The 14,069-nt window shown below is 43.9% G+C and overlaps 1 protein-coding gene across 2 annotated transcripts in view; it reads left to right on the top strand.

The window, feature by feature from the left end:
* Positions 1–14,069, top strand: part of BCAT1 (branched chain amino acid transaminase 1) — an 85,615-nt gene that overhangs the window by 48,370 nt on the left and 23,176 nt on the right. Inside the window, exons 4-5 of one of the 2 annotated variants that reach the window (XM_061638431.1) lie at positions 3,020–3,076; positions 10,921–11,031. In XM_061638431.1, the coding sequence (XP_061494415.1) occupies positions 3,020–3,076; positions 10,921–11,031 (168 nt within the window). The remainder of the gene's footprint in view (positions 1–3,019; positions 3,077–10,920; positions 11,032–14,069) is intronic. The other variant, XM_061638430.1, reaches the window with a different exon arrangement.

Below are 14,069 nucleotides of genomic sequence, written 5' to 3'. Positions count from 1 at the left end.
TGGTTGGTCTAATAAATGTATCACCCTTCTATGGATTTTTTTTTTAAAAAAAGAATATCTCTTTATGTGCTTTATAAAATGTTTTACTTACGTTTCAGTGGTTTAAGACAAGGTGCCAAAATCTACTCTGTGGTTATTACTGAGCTACTTCTCTAGAATAATGGCTCTGATACAGAGGGAGAGAAATGAAGAGTGAAAAGTTAAGGCTCAGGCTTCAGGTGATGAGGAGGCACAGCCACCTTGCTGGGCCTTATCTCCCCAGTGGCATGCAGTTAGGGGAAAATGTATGATGATCTCTTCTCGTCCCCACCCACCCACCTCACACTTCATTTCATTGGCTGCCACTTGCCTGGGGACAGGGAAATGCCAATATGATTTTTAAAGTTTTACACAGGGCACTGGTACCCATGTATCTCCCCATAACATGCAGTTTAGCTAATAATCCTCAGCCTTTACAGACCTGGGACTCACCTTTTGGCCCAAACATATTCATGAGGACCCACTCTTTTTTAATATATGTTTATATGGTGTTAGTGCTGCTGTTGCCACCCATCTGAGACCAGGCAGTGGTATTATAGTGGGTCCTGATCCACCAGTTGAACACCAGTGATTTAGTCTATGTGGGGTATTGAGGAACCTTAGGCTGCTTAGTAGGTTTCATTTACTCTGGCATGTCAAAATGGCAGAATGCTACTTGGTGGTCTGCCAGTAGTGTCATCTGTTTAATTATGATGGCTGTTTATGACATTATTTAACAATTATGCAGTGGCCAACAGTGAGAGGTTGAGAGGCAGGGGGAAAGTAGCTGTTGAGATGTATCAAGCAGTGGAGACTGGTGGCTCCAATATCAGTGGGACAGTGAATCCACTCAAGGTTTTAGTCTGATCTTTCAAGAAACTGTCCGATGTTCTGAGCCTATTTGGGGAGTAGATGTCAGCACCTTGGACAGCTCCTCAATAGAGTGGACTAAAACCCTGAGCTGATTCCATCCCTGGTACCAAGTCCCCCAGTTTTTCTCATTGGAATGGAGAGTTTCCAGGTCTTCACAGTTGCAATGAAAGATCAGTCATGGCAAGAATAACTAGCTGGAAGAGAACACTACTCAAAAAGATAGCAGAATAAACCCATGATTCTAGGGCTAACCCTATATCTTCCCCAAAACAAGGTGATCTTGTTCACATTCAGTAGCCACAACCACTTCGGGTCTTTGGCATGCCCTATCGGAGCTTCCCATAATTCCTGCCCACTATTCGTGCAATTTTTAAGCAAGCAAGCAAGCAAACAAAAGTTTTATTCTGGAGATAGACTCAAAATGGTGAATACCCCCAAGACACATAGTGCATCTGCGTACATCCCTAGCCATGTTTGTGATGATGATTTGGGGTCTTAAACATGCGTGCTGTGAAACCAGTAAGCCATCATATTAAGGGAAGTTCAAACCTTGTGTGTACATCACTTGATTATTCAAACCTTGATGACTTGCTGCTAAATAAATGAACTGACTGCAGTGAAAAGCATGACATTTTAGATGGTGGCTGCATTTTGATGTCATAATAAGCCATAGTTTATCATGATGGGAATAAGACTGTGCAATCATCAGGCTTGTGCACTCCCCCTATCCCTTGTCTGGCATGACGGTGAGAAATTCAGGTTTTGTTTCCATATTGATTAACTGGATTGCTGTGTGGTCTGATTCCAATAGTCTGTGATTAATCTTAACTGTACTTTCTTTGAAGCAAGCTGACTTCAAGACACAGTTTGTGAAGTTGGCTAGTTTCAATGAATCACAGTTAAGACTAAACACAGCTCAGATATTGGGCATAACACTAAATTGTGGTTTATAAAAAACAGAAGTGAAAGCTCCCATCTCCATGCTGGAGAAGGGGGAGTTTGCAAGCTCAAGGCTCACATAGGCTCATTTCCATCATGGTTTATTGTGATGATTGAACACAGCCACTATGTTTAGCCCATGAAGGCTCATTTACATATGCAAGTCATCATTTGGTGCTGCAAAAGGCAACTGATTGCAGTTGTTAATCAGCCCTTTGGCTTAGCTGGAAAAACAGACTGTGCCAGTTGTCACCCTTCATCCCCTAAACTCCCAGTTGTTCTGCTGGACCATTACATCTCCTGTGGTGATGCAGCATAGATGCACAATTTGAAACCAAAAGCAGGTTGCTTCCTGCAGTAAAGTGAACTGGCAACTGTCAGAAGCCAGCGTGGTTAACCGTTGAGATGCTTAGTGCCAAACGCTGGCATTTATGTGTCCATAAGAGCATACATATTATACTCCCATGAGTGCCGGGGCCACAGGAAGGGTACGTTTTTGCTGCCAAGGTGCATGTGGAGAAAATGTGATCTTTTTTTTTTAAGAAAAAAAAATCTTCTCCCTCTGTTGTACATTTTTTAAAAGATGGATTTGTTCCACTGTACTTCCATGCTTTCCAAAGAGTGAGGTAGGGAAGAGAATCTGACCCTGAACACTTTTCCCCAACACCCTTTAAGCCCTTAGGAAAACACTCCTGGGCGCTTTCTTTCTCCTTTTTGTTTTTAATTTTAAAAAATTAGTCTCTTGCAAGGCCAACATTGTGATTTTTTTTGGCGGCGGCAGTGGGAAGTAACATAGTGAAGTCTTCCAAGCTGAAGAGATCTAGATGCATTATTGCTGTTTCCCCCAAGCTGGTGTCTTCCAGATGTTGTAAACTACAACTCCCATCATATCTGCCCATTAGCCATGCTGACTAGGGCTAATGGGAGTTCTAGTGCAAAACATCGGGAGGATAGCAGGTTGATAATGGCTGCATTAGAGGCTCCAACGTTTGTATGAGGAGCAAGGAACCACGCTGGAATCCTGGACGTTTGTCTCACTCAGTGGAGTGTTATTACTATAATAAGCAGTCTCTGAAATCTTCATTGCTAATAATGAATATGCTCTTTTTAATATATACATGTTTTTCCCCTTATTTTATTTCTTTTTTATTTTTATTTTTGTACCCTTGTTGCATCACGTTTCCTCTAGCCAAGAGGACTGACAGAGGCGAAACTTCTCCAAATGCTATGGCTCAATGAATATACAGTGGGTATAACACAAGATGACAATGGTGCTTTTGGCATTTCCCCCATCCCACCCACGTCTCTTTGCGTTGCTTGTGCTCTGTGATCCTCCTTGATAATCCTGGCTCTGCAGGCTACATGGTCTAGCTTGTGTGTTGCAGACACACTTCAGATGACAGATTATTGTTTCTATGTACGTATGAATGGATGGATGGATGGAACCATCAATATTGAGCCTAAACCAGCCTTTCCAATATTGTATTTATTTAGAAACTTTATATACCACTTAACCTTTTTTTATCAAAATCCCTAAAGCAGTTATAATCAAAATCCAGTAAATACAATAAAATAATCCAAAGATCAGAATACAAGAAAAACATTGTAAAAAAAACCCTTGTCATTTCAAAAGGCAAGTTGGCAACTGTGAAGCATCCAACAGATGGAGCTGTGATAAATATTTGTAGGCTAAAAATGAGGTCCTGTGTACACTCACCTGGGAGGAAGCCCCTTTGAGTAACGTGCCACCCTGGGCTTCTGCTGGGAGAAAGGGCGGGATATAAATCAAGTAATGAATAAATAAAATCTTGGTTAGTAGCCATTGATCGGCATGTTCTTCTTGAATTTGTATAATCTTTTAAAGCCATCCAAGTTGGTGGCCATCACTGCATCTCGTGAATTCTATAGTTTAACTGTGAGCTATGTGACCAAATAGTGTCTGTGATCTGTCCAGACTCATCCTACATTCAACTTCATTGGTTGGCCACAGGTTCTAGTATTATGCAAGGAGGAGAAAAACTTCTTTCTATCCACTTTCTCCAAACCATGAATTATTTTATATACCTCTGTCATGCCCCCCTTTCCCTGTTTCTAAACTAATTTTTTTCAAAGGCAAGTAAAGGGAGATATGATAGAGTTTGAAAATGAAGATCTGAAGGGAGATTCTATGCGCTTAAAATCCTCCTTCAGACTTTCGCTCTCAATGTGGGAAGGTCTGCGGAGGAGCTGGCATGCACAGGGATGTTGAAGTGGCGCTTGTATGTGCACCCTTCCTCCACTAGGGATGGGGGGGGGGGGAATTGATTCAGTTTGCATTTAAAGCTGAATCTATCAAATTCTCACTCTCTGAAACAATATGAGCACCGAAATACAGCTATCCTTTGAAATTCACACTAACCGAACTTTGTGATGCAGTTCTCCAGCCAAACAATGTTTTTAAAAATGCATATATTAGGGGAAAGTGCGCATAAAAATGGATATATTTGTGAAAATAACATACAAAGATGCATTATATTAGGAGAAATCGCTTGCAAAAATGTATGTATTAGTCAAAACTGCTTAAAATGTGTTTATTAACAAATTTGCACTAAAATGCTGAAGGATTTGCATGAAGATTTTTTTTTTTTTTAAAATACAAATTGCAGCAGAAATGTGGAGAACTGAATTTAAGATAGGGAAAATGAGAAACTGAAAGGACCAAACCTGATGGATCCTTCCATCCCTTGTCCCCAATTTTACCCCACAGTCTTACAGGCAAACACCTGAATAGGTGTTAAAGGAGTGGGACTTGCAAGTAAACATGCCTGCACTGTAACATTTGAAAAGTAATACCCAAGAGCTTTTTCTGGCTGGTTAAGTAACTAGGTGAGTGGCTGTTTATAAGCTGGGCCCAAAGTGGTTTAGGCTCAACATAGGCTAAAGGCTGACTCCTCCCATGTACTCATCACAGTCTTTGAGATATACCATATATCTTTAATGATATTTCATTCATTCATTCATTCATTTTTAAAGCATTTCTATCCCATTTCTCAGTATAAAATGGCCCATAACAGGCGGTAATTCACATGCACTGTTCAACAGCTGTACAGTCTGTGTACACAGTAGCTGAGATCTACAAATGAAGAAGTGTACCCTCTTGCCTACAAACATTTGTACATGTGTAGAGACAACTTGTCCCTGTGTTCAGTGTAACATGTAAACAGCCCCGCAGTAGGAGCGGGGAGGGGGTGCTGCCTGAGGTGGAGCAGCAAATGGCACCCCCCAAAAAATACCAAACTCAAGGTACATAATGCTCTAGGCCAGTCTAGTTATTTTGGAATCCGAGGCAGAAAATTTCACAGGCATGGTCGTCTACCACAGGAGGGGGGCAAGGGTGGACAATTGCCCACCCCTCCCAATGAACCATAATCCACAGATTCCCAGCTTTCAGTTTGAAAAAGGCTGCATTTCTACCATTTGTAGAACTTGAGATATGAGCCCGCTCTCCTCTTTCAGTGTTTTACTCCGCCCCCTCCCAAACCCCCGTACATAGGCGACTCTGACTTAACAGTTGGCTCCTCTTTCATGATACCTAAAATCTGCTGCTTGAGGCAGCTCTACAGTCCACCTAATGGTAGGACTGGCTTTGATCGAGGTGTCACAACTAAGAAGGCCCAATCTGCCGTCCCCTCTCACTTAGCCTCCAAATAGATTAGAGAGCACTGACCAACTCATAATACCTATGCTCAGGTTCAGAAGGCCAGGAGTTTTTCAGGGGCTTTCTCACAATGATGAAAGTTAATGCCCACTGCAGGCTTGCCAAAGTCTGACCCCGAGACCTTTCCTGGGTGTTGTAATTTTAACCTGAGTGGGCTGTCCTTTTTGGATTTGAGACTTGGTTGAGAGAGAGTGGGGAAATTTCAGTGGCTTAATTAAATTTAAACATTTCCTGGGGATTTCTATTTGTTATATCCCCTCCCTCCCTTCAACCACCCCTGACCCAAGCTCAGATCGGCAGCTTGTAAATAGGGAGGCCTCTTGCAAATTGCCCAAACAGAAAAAATCCAGCACCAAAAAAAGGAAGATACAGATTTGCAGACCCTCTCGGGTGTAGTGGTTAAGGTGCTGGACTATGACCTGGGAGACCAGGGTTCGAATCCCCACACAGCCATGAAGCTGACTGGGTGACCTTGGGCCAGTCACTGCCTCTCAGCCTCACAGGAAGGCAATGGTAAACCCCCTCTGAATACCGCTTACCATGAAAACCCTATTCATAGGGTTGCCATAAGTTGGAACCGACTTGAAGGCAGTCCATTTCCATTTTCGGGTGTTAAGGTCCATCAGGGGAGCTCTCTTGGTGGTTCCACTGCCATCAGAAGTTTGAGCAGTGGCAGCCCCAGAGAGGGCATTCTCCGTGGCAGCCTCGTAGTTGTGGAATTCCCTCGCCACGAAGGTACATCTGACTCCTTCATTATGTAGTTTCCATCATATGCTAAAGACTCGCCTCTTTAGCCTGGCCTTTGACAGACAGAGATTTTTAGGACCCACCCTATTATTTTGATTATAATCTGGTTTAGCAGCGTTTGAAATTGTGTTTTTAAAATGTTGCAACCTACCCTGGGATCTGATGGTGAAGGACGCAGCACTTTTCTGTGGCAGTATTCACCAGTACAAACTACTGTCATTTCTTTTTTTGCTGCCCATGGCAGCCATTTTGTGCTGGCCCCCACAGCACTTTTATCAAATATGAATAAGAACATAAGAAGAGCCTGCTGGATCAGGCCAGGAACCCATCTAGTCCAGCATCCTCTTCTCACAGTGGCCAACTAGATGCCTATGGAAAGCCCACAAGTAGGACCTGAGTGTAACAGCACACTCCCTTCTTTCGGTTTCCAGCAATTGGTATTCAGAAGCATACTGCCTCCGACTGGGGAGGAAGTATATAGGCCATCATGGCTAGTAGCCATTGATAGCTTTATCCTCCATGAACTGGTCTAATCCTCTTTTAAAGCCATCCAAGTTGGTGACCATCACTGACTCTTGTGGAAGTGAATTCCGTAGTTTAGCTATGTGCAGTGTGAAGAAGCACTTTCTTTTTGTCTGTCCTGAATCTTCCAACATTCAGCTTCATTGAATGTCCAAGAGGTCTTGGGCTGTGTGAGAGGGAGAAGAACATTTCTCTACCCACTTTCTCCATGCCATGCATCATTTTATTCACTTTTGTCATGTTACCTCTTACTTGCCTTTTCTCTGAACTAAAGAGTCCCAGATGCTGCTGCCTTTCCTCATAGGGTACCGGCACCTCGTTCTTCTACCCCCAAAATGGAAAAATGGACTGCCTTCAAGTCAATTCTGGCTTATGGCGACCCTATGAATAGGGCTTTCATCTTTGCATTTGAATTTGGACCAGACAACCCTTCAAATACAAGATGCCTTCAATAGAGGAATGCTATTCCACTCATACAAATGCTACTGGAGGTTGCTGATTCATAGGGTCGCCATAAGTCAGAATCGACTTGAAGGCACATAACACACACTCATGTCCTGCTGGTGGACTTTTCGTAAGCATCTACTTGACCACTTTAAGAAAGGGATGCTGAACTAGATGGACTTGTGGTCTGATTCTACAGGGCTCTTCTTATGTTCTCATATGGCCAACTTAGTTGCAAATTAACATCAACAAATGCTCATTTTGCACCAATTAGCTCAGTAATCCTTTCAACAACCCTGAAAAGCAGGGGCAGGAGAACCTCCAAATGTTGTTGGACTCCAGCTCCCATCAGCCCCAGCCAACTATTGGCCATGCTGCCTAGAGCTCATGGGAGTTTGAGTCCAACAACATCTGGAAGGTCACAGGTTCCCTCCTGCTGCTGCTGTAAGGCAAGCCAGCAGTATTATCCATTGTAGATAGGAAGGGTTCAGGGCTGAAGTGAGATTTGTATGTGGGACTTGCAGCTCATATTCTTAGCCACATGCAGCTCCCATTCCCAACTCCAATTTTGTTTGCACTGGAAAAACCCTTTCCTCCCCAAGTCATTGTAAGCAACTGTTTTCAGCTTAGTTGGCATGCCGGAACTCCCCACTGATTTTCCACTTAGCTACAGAAAAGGCTGACTTAGGGCACTGCAAGATTTTGAAGGTGCTTCCCACCCTACCAGGAACAGACAAAAAAGGCCCTGGCAAGGCCTTTTTGTTCTTGGGTGATGATTTCATTCTTGCTTTTCCTCCAAACTCTGTGACATATTTTTGTAATAGCTAGTAAGGGGCAGTCTGAAGCTGTCGTGCATCTTACTTATTTATTTATTAGATTTATATCCCGCCCTTTCTCCCAGTAGGAGCCCATAACTTTGGGTAAGGAATAGTCTTCCGTAACTTAGGGTAAGGAATAGTTGGTCTGCTCCACGGGAACTGTGTAAGAATCCAGGTAGTGTTTCAAACCAGAGACGCCAAGATAGTTCTACTAGTAACCGGCTCTCCAGTTTTCTACTGGTGGATGAATAGCATACAGCTGTCCGCTCTTGTTAAAATCTTGAAGGTCCCAGCTTCTGTGTTTTTTTACCAGATAAAGTAACTTTCTAGCTCTCATGATAGGAACCTGCTGTATACTGAGTCAGACCAATGGCTGAGCTCCTATCATTGAGCTCAGTACTGTCTACACCAGCCTTTCCCAACTAGTGGGCCACCAGATGTTGTTGGACCACAACTCCCATCAGCCTCAGCCAGCATTGCCAATGGTCAGGAAAGATGGGAATTGTGGCCCAACAACATCTGGTGGCCCACTAGTTGGGAAAGGCTGGTCCACACTGACTGGCAATGGCTCTCCAGGGTTTCAGGCAGGAATCTCTCCCAGTCCTATCTGGAGATGCCATCAGGGATTGAACCTGGGACCTTCACCTGCTTTGCACGCAGCTCTACCAGTGAGCTACAGCTCTTCCTCCATGGCCAATAACCAGGGATGATGGGAGGTGTAGTTCAGCAACATCTGGAGGCCCAAAGGTTCCCCACACCTGTTTTAAAATTACAGCATTGAGGAAGCCAGATATGAAGCTTGCAATCACATAAGGGAGAACACCCAGCATTTTTTGGAAGCTCTTGCGAACTGGCTTTTTAAAATTCTAACATTAAGGCATATAAATTAATCTTTAAAAATTTATGTAAGTTTATCTGCTCTTGACTTCTTATGATTGCAGGGATAGTTTTGAAACTGGTGGTGGTTTAAGAAAAGAAAGAAAGATATATTAGCATTTGATACTGAGCTCTTGGTAGGATTCTGAGAACATACTCACTTAGGGTGCTATTCCATGCTAGTTCTACACAGAGTAGACCTGTTGAAGTTAATGGACATGACTAACTTAGATACATTAATTTCAGAGGGTTTACTCTGAGTAGGACTTAATTGAATGCAACCCTTAATGAGCAAAGGCTGCTGTTCTCAACACACTTACTAGGTGGGATTATTTCTGAGTGAATGCACATAGAATTGCACTGAAAACCTGCCATTCATTGCTAAAAAGACAGTCTATGCTCAATATTTGCTGTTTTATTCCTTATCACAAAAACATACCAGAAACAAACTAGAGTTCGTTCAGACATATCAAAGTGTATGCAAACCTCAGGCTCCTCCCTGCTCTTGCACACTCTATTTCCTTCCCTGACTCACTCTTTCATAGCAAACTATAGCTTGCCACTACATCTGAATCAGGCAAACCATGGTTTGCATCATCCATAGTTTGCCTGCAAACTGGAATTTGAAATCCTGATTTCGTTGTGGGATGGCATAAGGCAGTGGTGGGAAACTTTCTTCATCCAGGGGACACATTCGCTTGTGGGCAACCTTTGGGGGGAGGGGGCTGCATGTCTGTAATGGGTGGAACCAAAGGCAAATGTGGGTGTGGACACAGGCAAAAGTGGGCAAAGCAATAGATGTGACTTTTACCTTTGTAAAGTAGGTTAGATTCCATCCACGCAACAAGATTCTGTGCATCCCCCACCCTCCATCCTCCATCAAGGCAAGTAGGAGATATTACCATAGTTCAAGAGGACATTTCAACAGGGTAAAAGCACTCAAGGAAGATGTGGGGCAAGGCCAGTGAGAGGGGTGGCCTAAGGAGAGGGTGTGGCCTGGAGAGAGGCCAAGGGCCAGATAGAGAGGTCTGGAGGGTCACATTTGGGCCCCAAGCTTCAGGTTCCCTACCCTTGGCATAAGGGGAGAAGAGAGTGCAAGAGCCTGAGGCTTGTTCACTTAATAAACTGTGGTTTGCCATTATATGTGAACTGACCCATGCCATCAAAAACTGCATGTGTGCCCTTTGATTTAGCAGCCCCACTGTTTAAAATTTTGCAGGTACTGATTTAAAATGGGCAGGTTAATCTAGTTCAGGACTCTCCATGGTGCAGAGTGGTAAGCGGCGGTAACGCAGCTGAAGCTCTGCTCACGGCCGGAGTTCGATTCCAACGGAAGAAGGAAGTCGAATCTCCGGTAAAAGGGGTTGAGGACCACTCAGCCTTCCATCCATCCGTGGTCGGTAAAATGAGTACCCGGCATATGCTGGGGGGTAAAGAAAGGCCGGGGAAGGAACTGACAATCCCACCCCATATATACGGTCTACCTAGTAAACATCACAAGACGTCAACCTAAGGGTCGGAAACGACTCGCACTACAAGTGCGGGGACACCTTTACCACCTTTTTTTATCTAGTTCATCCACCAATTAAAGCTCACAGCCCTAGAGGGAACAGAAAGTCAATCAGGGTGCCTGCATTGGGAAGTCCCACCTGCTGAAAAGTTAAGTGCATTTTTGAGGCCTCTTAATAAGGTGTTAGATGTGATCGCTCGCTAGTTCTTTTGTAAAATGAGAGATGGGAACAGGAGAGTGCAATAATTCTCATTTTTTTCCATGTGTGGAGTGATGCAGAAGTTATTTAGTGTTTACTTAATGTTAAATGTTCTGAACATGTAAAACTGTTGATGATCTTATTTTGAGCACATATGCATTTAGTTTTACTGCATTTTGAAAGAACTTATATTTATTTTAATAGTGTGTGTGTGAAGTTCACAGTTGTTTACCATTTCCACTTAACTTTCCCAATTCCTCCTCCTTGGTTCCTTTAGCTGTTCGAAGGCATGAAGGCCTACCGAGGAGTGGATGGCAAAATCCGCTTGTTCCGTCCAGGGCTCAACATGGACAGGATGTTGCGATCAGCTCTGCGAGCAACTTTGCCAGTGCGTAATGCAAGCATCCTTTCTTTCCTTCTCCCACGTTGACTAAAGATATTATTTTCATCCCAAAGGGTAAACCCTTTCCAAGACTGATGGCAGCTGATAGCCACAGCTGAATAGTAGGAACGCTTGTGTTCCGTGTTTGCAACGTTCCTGCCAAAGAGATTGCTCAGAGGTAGAATCAGTAGGAGATCATTGTACTATTGGCCCAACCAGAGCAGTTTAAAGAGGATATAAGATATGGAGTTACACACAGTAGCGTAGTGGCAAATTCAAAAGTGCAGGGTCGCTTCATGATAGTCATGCCACACCCCCTCATAGCCATGCCCCCTTTTCCACTTTCCCTCGTCTCCCTTGCTCTCCCAGTCATCTTGCAAGTCCACACTCCACTACAACAGACGACCCTAGGAGCCAGTCAGCATGAAAGAGAAGGCTGTGTGTTAGCTACTGAGAAGAGTCTTCTAAGTGGCTGACTCACCTCCTTTCACTCTGATTGGCTCCAATCAGTACGAAAGGACAAGGACTCTTCTCAGTGGCTAATGCTCCCTTTTCATGCTGAGAGACCTGGCTGGGGCCCTGATCCCAAAAAGGTACCGGTTCAGTGACCCCCCACGACCCTGGACAGCTACACCCCTGGTTACACAGAGCTCTTTATCAAGCACAATCCATACTCAGGGCACAAAATGTGGAAGGAGCTCCTATGCAACAACTATGAGACAGATGGTAACATTGCATTGATCGCACATATCTGATCTGGAACATGGATTTTCCTTTTTGTCTAAACTGAGGGGTGATGATGATTCACTAAACACCTAACGAATGCTTGTCCTGGGCTGGTCCTGAAACCCACTAGATCAGGGATGGCCACCTGTGACCCCATGGCCTGGATCAAGAATCCAAAGTATTTGTTAAGGGGTGTCAAAAATGTTTTATATCAATGTTGTTGCAATGCTTTCTCGTTCATATTTGGGAAAGGCATCTTCCAGATTGAGGGGACTGTGTAGGAAGCACAATTGTTCCTCAGTGTCTCATGGCTTTCCTCTCTCAAAGTGTTGGAGCTCATTCTGACCTGATGCAAGTTTCCATACCCATTAAGCTGTTATTAATATCAGATTTATATTTAGAACTGGATCATCTGAGGTGAGACTGAATTGTTCCAGGCACAGATTACTGTCCAGATACATGTTTTACATGAGGAAGGTCCCATGCTCAATCTTTATATTTTCCAGCTTTGTATGTTAGTTCTGTATGAATGTAGCATTATCCCTTCTGCAGTACAGGCTTGCAAATAACAGTAAAACTTAGCAGCCCATAAAAATGTTTAGCGGCTTATTCATATGCATGTTATTTCCCTGAAATGGAAGCAAGCTCAGATTCTCTTCCAGTTTACAAAACAATCTTGATTCCTACTCATCACAGGCAGACAGCCAAATCAGAAACTAACCATGGTGTTTCTTCTGGGTCATTCTGAATGTTTAAAAGTTGTGCAGGGGGCAGGGAGAATTCCACCTTGTGGTTTTTCCCATTACAGGGTTGCAAGAACACCGGCACTTGGCTGACTTTCTCTTCTCCTAAAGATACAGGATCAGTTTCAGGCCCTGAACCTGGCAACCCTAGTTGGAGGGGTCATTGTAGCAGGCGATGAAGCCCAACCCCTTGCTTGATGCAAGACATCAGGAACATGAGCATGCCCAACTGATGGCTTTCCAGCCTTGGAGACCTCCAGCGTCTCCAAGTATCTCCACTGCTCTTCTGGGCCATCGTTTGCATTGTCGAAGGGCTCTTCCACTAAAGAACCTTCTCCTAGGTCACATCCACAACCCATATTTAAAGCACTTATACCACTCTAACAGCCATGGCTTCCCCCAAAGAATCCTGGGAACTGTAGTTTACCCCTCACAGAGCTACAATTCCAAGCACCCTTAACAGACCACAGTTCCCAGGATTCTTGAGGGGGGAGGCCATGTGCTTTTAATGTATGGGGTGGATTTGGTCATTATCAGCAAAACTTTACCCTCTTTTCATCAAGCGCGTTAGATCTAGACCTGCCTTCCATTACATCAGAAAATAACTCGTTGCCCTCTTGTATGTGGCAGCCCTTCAGTTATTCGAAGAATGCTATTAAATCCTTTGCCAGGCTAAACATACCCAGTTCCTTCAATCTTTCATCATATGACTTTTGTTCCCCGCTCCATGACAGTCTCCATTGCCCTCCTCTGAACTCATTCAAGAGTCTGAGCAGGTGTTTAAGGAGACAACATTGGCAGAACTTTAGTTGCTGTCTGTGCTGGAGAACTGAGTTTCCAGAACACTTTGCGAAGAGCCCTTTTGTCTGCCTCTCAGCTTGAAGGCCAAGGTGCATAAAGGATTATGCTAGGGCCCAGATGAAAAAGCTGGGATTTGGTCCCAGAACCTCCAGTTACCTATCCCCTTTGTACATTGGTGGGGGGATGCCATCTGAACTATACATTTAAATATCATATCACTTTGTCATGGGTTTCCCCAAAGAATTCTGGGAACTGGGGTTTTTGAAGGGTGCTGAGAGTTGTTAAGAGGCCCCTTTCCCCCTCATAGAGCTATAATTCCCAGACTTCCCTGGGAAGAGGGATTGATTGTTTAACCACTCTGGGAATTGTAGCTCTGAGAGGGGAGTAGGGGTCTCCTAAACAATTCTCAGCACCCTTAACACACTGCAATTCCCAGGATTCTTTGGGGGAAGCCACGACTGCTTAAAGTGGTGTAAGGGTGCTTTAAATGGGCAGTACAGATGGACCCTAAGAGAACATGAGAAGCGACAAGTCTTCTTCCTCCCCATTTTCCTCGTGCGCATTAAAAATGTCCAGTTTGAATCCTCTCATACTTGTGCTTTTTAAATGTATTATGCAATTATGATGAAATCAATTAAACTGTTTTGTTTGTGGTTAAGATCATATGACCCTCTGGCATCGTGGCTTCTCGCACACTTAGCCGTAGTTTACTAAACACCCTGGAATGCCACGGCCTCTGACTTAATAGCCTAATTAAATGTTCCCGTTGAAGTG

This window comes from Rhineura floridana, chromosome 8, assembly GCF_030035675.1.
Source record: "Rhineura floridana isolate rRhiFlo1 chromosome 8, rRhiFlo1.hap2, whole genome shotgun sequence".
In the NCBI taxonomy this organism is placed as follows: Eukaryota; Metazoa; Chordata; class Lepidosauria; order Squamata; family Rhineuridae; genus Rhineura; species Rhineura floridana.
The sequence above is the reverse complement of the archived record's forward strand: the minus strand, read 5'-3'. Positions and strand labels throughout refer to the sequence as shown.